The sequence below is a fragment of the Erinaceus europaeus genome, chromosome 16, assembly GCF_950295315.1.
Source record: "Erinaceus europaeus chromosome 16, mEriEur2.1, whole genome shotgun sequence".
Classification (NCBI taxonomy): domain Eukaryota; kingdom Metazoa; phylum Chordata; class Mammalia; order Eulipotyphla; family Erinaceidae; genus Erinaceus; species Erinaceus europaeus.
Window position 1 is genome coordinate 79,508,935 of NC_080177.1, and position 6,000 is coordinate 79,514,934.

General features: G+C 39.6%; 1 protein-coding gene across 4 annotated transcripts in view; it reads right to left on the reverse strand.

The window, feature by feature from the left end:
• The window catches only part of PCNX1 (pecanex 1), a 139,482-nt gene that overhangs the window by 21,804 nt on the left and 111,678 nt on the right, over nt 1–6,000 (reverse strand). For all 4 annotated transcript variants that reach the window (XM_060175537.1, XM_060175540.1, XM_060175538.1 and 1 more), the window contains 2 exons: nt 4,975–5,033; nt 1,240–1,455 (listed from right to left, as the gene is read on the reverse strand). In XM_060175537.1, coding sequence (XP_060031520.1) covers nt 1,240–1,455; nt 4,975–5,033 — 275 coding nt within the window. The remainder of the gene's footprint in view (nt 1–1,239; nt 1,456–4,974; nt 5,034–6,000) is intronic.

A 6,000-nucleotide genomic window follows, 5' to 3' on the forward strand; every position in this document is an offset into this window, starting at 1 on the left:
TATTTACTAGTATCAGCCTTGAGGTGCATAAATATTTTACATTTATTATTAATTTTTGTAGATAGAAGCAGAGAGGCACAGAGAGAGAGAGAGAGAGAGAGAGAGAGAGAGAGAGAAGGAGAGGGAGAAGGAGAGGGAGAGAGGAAGAGACAAAGACACTGAAGTTCCCTTCAGTGTTTCATAAACTTGTGTTTTAGGAGTCGGGTGGTAGCGCAGTGGGTTAAGTGCATGTGGCGCAAATCGCAAGGACCAGAGTAAGGATTCCGGTTCGAGCCCCCAGCTCGCCCCCTGCAGAGGAGTCGCTTCACAGGCGGTGAAGCAGGTCTGCAGGTGTTAAAAAAAAAAAAAACCAACCTTGTGTTTTGTAACATAATTACAAACTTAAATACATAATTTTTCTATTGCCAATTTCAACATAATTTAATATTAATTTAATATTTCTCTATCAACATTTGAGACTTTGGAGCTGGTAAAGTTCAATTAGGTATGAGGAGTTTGATTAGACAAACAAGGAATTCATGGAACTTACTTATAAAACAGGTATTCTCTGCACTGGTGTGATTTAATTAAATAGATAAACTCTGATTAAACTTCAAATTAGATCCTCAATACTGAGCACCAATAAAATACCATGTAATATTCAAGTTAATTTTTTCTTGTTCTATGATCTTACTAACAGTGAGCTGATAAATTGTTCATGTTAGTAACATAAAGCCCTCTTTAAAGTTTTTTGTTTTGTAAAGAATATATAGCTTTATATTTTACTTAACATTATAAAGCTGTACCTTGAAGCCATATTATAGTACAAATGAATTAAGTGCGAATGCACAATTTAATGTATTCACTAGTCATGTTTGAAAAAAATCACATATTTAAAGAAAAAAATATTCAAAGAAATCAAGCCCATGGTCCAGGAGGTGGCACAGTGGATAAAGCATCGGACTCTCAAAAGCATGAGGTCCCGAGTTCAATCCCTGGCAGCACATGTACCAGAGTGATGCCTGGGTCTTTCTTCTCTCTTTTCTAACTTTTCATAAATAAATAAACTCTTAAAAAAAAAAAAAAAGAAAGAAAGAAAGAAAGAAATCTAGCCCCAGCTGATATGATACTGCTTTTTCTTAGATTAACAACTTTCATTTCACATTTTCAAAGATGAAGGATCTAATTTTAAGATAGTTTCTGTGACACAAACACATGAAACTTACATAGTAGAATCAAAAGGCAGCTGAAATGTCTTACCCCTGAATTCAAGTCCCCGCAGCTGAAAAGTGACTAGTCCGTTGCCTATCTCGATGAGGTGCACCAGTGCGTTGAGGTAGTCAGAGGCCAGGATGAAGCAGTCCCCTGTACTGTAGTTACCCCACCGCCCTAGCAGCAGATCTCCACAGAGACTGTGCTGTAGGGATCTGGTTAAATGTTCATAAAAAATGGAATTGAGATTGTTGTCATCTGATCCTATAAGAAGGAATTGAAAAAGATTAAATGCTATCTCAAATGTCCTGTCCTTTTATTAACAAGCAAGATTGTTAAAATATTGGGCTGTCGGAAGTCATTGACGCATTTGTGTCTAGGAGAGCAGGAAGATACGTCATGAATTTTCTGACAACCCAATATTAATACTGATTTCCATTTAAGGGTCTACCTGTATATATATATATTTTTATAAGAGAGATAATACTCAGACCTTTACATATAGGGCAACAAAAGAAGTTTCAGAATTCAACTACAAGTCACTTTATTTCTATGAATCTCTCTCCTAACCATAAAATGTGGTCATTGGATTCGATGAATTCTGAGGGTTTTTTTTTAACCTCTTCAATTGTCCAAGATTTTTCTATCACTGCTCAGTGAATTCTCCTTATAGTTTAAAATCATGCAAGAGATACAAAAAAGATGAAAGAAACTAAGAACTAGAACAAAAAGGCATACTGGTAAAGGAAGAAAAATAAGATTTGAATAAGATAATCCAAAACAAAGAAGTCCAAAGGAACAAGCAAAAACACATGTACATCGAGATGTTTAATATTAACTAAAGAGAAATAAACCGCATAGATAGAAACTGCAGGCCTATAAAATGTGATATAGTAATCCTTTAAGAAGAAATCTGGGGGCTGGGGCGACGGCATATGCTCATGCAAAGAGACGTAGGCACCAAAGGTCCCAGGCTGAGTCCCCAACACTACCATAAGCCAGAGCTGAGCAGTGCTCTGGTTTTTAAAAAAGGAAAAAAAAGTTCGGGTAAAAGATATGCCAACAACAAGAGGGTCAGCTCTAGCTGTGACCCACCCAAAGCTACAGTCTACAAATGGGGATCTAGAGTATAGTATTGGAGAATAGCAACAATCAACAAAAAACCCCTGGGTACTTTAGACTCAGAGCCCCCAAAGATAATCACAAGGGGACTCCTGGGGCTTGGTGGTGGTGCATTCGTTAAGCAGACACATTACCATGCGTGAAGATCTGGGTTTGAGCCCCTACTCTCCACCTGCAGAGGGAAGCTTCATGAGTGGTCTGTAGGTGTCTCTCCCCCTCCCTCCCTGTCTATCTCTAACTCTCCGTTTATCTCTGTCCTATCAAATAAAGAAAAATGGAGGGGAGGGGGAAGGGGGAAAATGGCTGCTGGGAGCAGTGGGTTGGTAGTGCTACCACCAAGCCCCATTGATAACCCTGGAGGCAAAAATAAGTAAATAAATGTGTGTGTGTGTGTGTGTGGGGGGGGCAATTCTAGACGGTATAGCCATGGGAAAGGTACTTTTTTAAAAAAAAAAAAATTATTTATTCCCTTTTGTTACCCTTGTTTTTTATTGTTGTAGATATTGTTGTAGTTATTATTGATGTCATTGTTGTTGGCTAGGACAGAGAGAAATGGAGAGAGGAGGGGAAGACAGAGAGGGGGAGAGAAAGACAGACACCTGCAGACCTGCTTCACCGCCTGTGAAGCGACTCCCCTGCAGGTGGGGCACTGGGGGCTTGAACTGGGATCCTTAACGCCAGTCCTTGTGCTTTGCGCCACGTGCGCTTAACCCACTGTGCTACCACCCGACTCCCGAAAGGTCCTGTCTTATGCTCTGTTCATTAATATGTGAATGACGTTATTATTCAGAACATGGCCATTGTACTACATGTGATGGCAGCATCAGAATCATGAGAATTTTAAATCCCTGGCAAGGACATACAAAATATGCTTGTTTTGGCTACCAGAATGTGATGATAGTCACTGATAACAAATATCTAGTCCTTTATACAGTGAATAATCTTTCTTTAAAAAGATTCATATGCCCACAACGACCCTGGGTCCGTACTCCCGGAGGGATAGAGAATGGGAAAGCTATCAGGGGAGGGGATGGGATATGGAGATTGGGTGGTGGGAATTGTGTGGTTTTGTTATCCTATGGTTTTGTTAATGTCTCCTTTCTTAAATAAAAAAATTAAAAAAAAAGATTCATACTGGGGAGTCGGGAGGTAGTGCAGCAGATTAAGCGCATGTGATGCAAAGCACAAGGACCTGCGTAAAGATCCCGGTTCGAGCCCCCGGCTCCCCACCTGCAGGGGAGTCGCTTCACAGGCGGTGAAGCAGGTCTGCAGGTGTCTTTCTTTCTCTCCCCCTCTCTGTCTTCCCCTCCTCTCTCCATTTCTCTCTGTCCTATCCAACAATGATGACATCAATAACAACAATAATAACTACAACAATCAAACAACAAGGGCAACAAAAGGGAATAAATAAATAAATAAATATTTAAAAAATAGGCTAAAACTGGGCAGCCTATCTAAAAATAAAAAAAGATTCATACCAAGTAGATATATGGTTTGTTCTATCGCTTTATCGAGGAGGGTTGGTGTGGTATAGGTGGTAGAGTACAGTTGCCGACCTTCCAGTCCAAATTCTCATCTCCCATAACTACTGTCGGCAAGACACTTAGGTGGGTGGCCCCCAACTAAGCTCCCTTCCACCATCACACACCAGGACCACTTTTATCATTTAATTTATGTAGATAGAACATTTGATGAAACTGGTGAATCAGATGGCTACAAACATTCCATACCAGTTGGGAATAAAATTTGGTTCAGTGAATTAATGTACTGGAATTCTAGCTGATATGTTAATCTTTTATGGCTGGAATTACTAGGGGCCAAGGTGATAACAGACTGTCTCTCAAAAGACAAAATTAAGAGCCAGACTACAGATAATGGTTAACACCACCAACATGCCACACACTGAAGTCCTATTCTGAATGACAACTTACACTTCTGAGATGATTTCTATACTGCCAGTAAATTAAATGAAATTGCTATCATCTAAATATTCTGAGGGAGTACTGAGGGGAACAAGTACATTAGTAAAACATAGATAGTCAGACTATATAAGCTTCAATACACCCGGGCGGTCACACAGTTTTAGATCACACGGTGCTTTACTTTTTTTTTTTACATTTATTTATTTATTTATTTATTCCCTTTTGTCGCCCTTGTTGTTTTATTGTTGTTGTAGTTATTATTATTGTTGTTGTTGATGTCATTGTTGTTGGATAGGACAGAGTGAAATGGAGAGAGGAGGGGAAGACAGAGGGGGAGAGAAAGATAGACACCTGCAGACCTGCTTCACCACCTGTGAAGCGACTCCCCTGTAGGTGGGGAGCTGGGACCCGAACTGGAATCCTTATGCTGGTCCTTATGCATTGCGCCACGTGTGCTTAACCCGCTGCGCTACTGCCTGACTCCCGGTGCTTTACTTTTTAACTATAAAAGAGCAGTCTGTGAATGCCATTTTAGATCCCTGTCAGCATTCTTAAAATGCATTTTATGAAAGGTGGATATACAAGTGGCAGGTACTTCAATCTACATGCTTTGCTATAGTAAAGCAAAGTAAAGGACACTTAGTTGTGTTTGGAATTCACAGAGGATTCTCACAAGTTGGGAATATACACAGAGACTAACTCCCTGGATGAGCTTCTGCACTTACAAATAAGCGATTACCTGGATTTCTATCAAGCTGGGAAGCCAGTCTGGTATTTGAGTGATCCATTCGTTTTGTGCTGAAGAATATGAAAGAAAATGCTTTAGTAACTTTTTTTTTTACTATACATTTGCAAAACATCAAAAATTGAGAACTACAGATGATTAGCAAGTAAAAAAACAACTTCAATTACAGAAGTGATATTTTCACTTCAGTCATATATAAACACAGCATTTTTTTGCCTAACTGATGTTTCTCTGAACAGTTTGTAGAAAGACATTAGTGAGCTCATTGAGAAAAAATTTATCAGGATTAAACACACACACACACACACACACACACACACACAAAATAGGAAAGTCTTTATAGGAGAAAGGGACATGTAGTAATGTTCAGTGGTCCAATACTCTTAGATAATGGTTTCTGAAAACGAGGTCCACAAAAGCCGGAGCAGAGCACTCAAGGCCCTTCCAGGAAGTCTTCTGGGTCAGGACACTTTTTATCATGAGACTAAGCTCTGATTTGTCTTTTCTTCCACTGCTGACAAGTTCACAGAGGCCACAAAAGAAACAGTGGGAAAGATTGCAGGTGCTTTAAAATATATGGATTTATGAGCAAGAGAGAAGAGAGTCAGAACATCACTCTGGCACATGTGACACTGGGGACTGAACTCCAGACCATATGCTTGAGAGTCCAGGGCTTTACCCACTGCGTCACCTCCCAGTTGTGTCAAGGATAAAGGCTGCAGCTGCTTTAATATATACCAATGCAGTGGCACCACACTGTACTTTTTTTTTTAATTGCTATCCATGCATACAGAAAACAATTCAAGGTTTACTTAAAATAAAAACAGTGGTCTTATTAAATTGCAACCTCCCCAAGTAACAGCCTTCTTAATTTGACCGTGGCAAAAGATATGCAAAGCATTATAGGTCTGTTTTGAAGTAGAGTGGTTGTCAGGAGAGAAATCATCTTCAAGGGAAGCCAATTACGTAGTTCTCTTTCTCTCCCTTTCCTTTCTTCAGTGAAACACCACTTTTATTTGA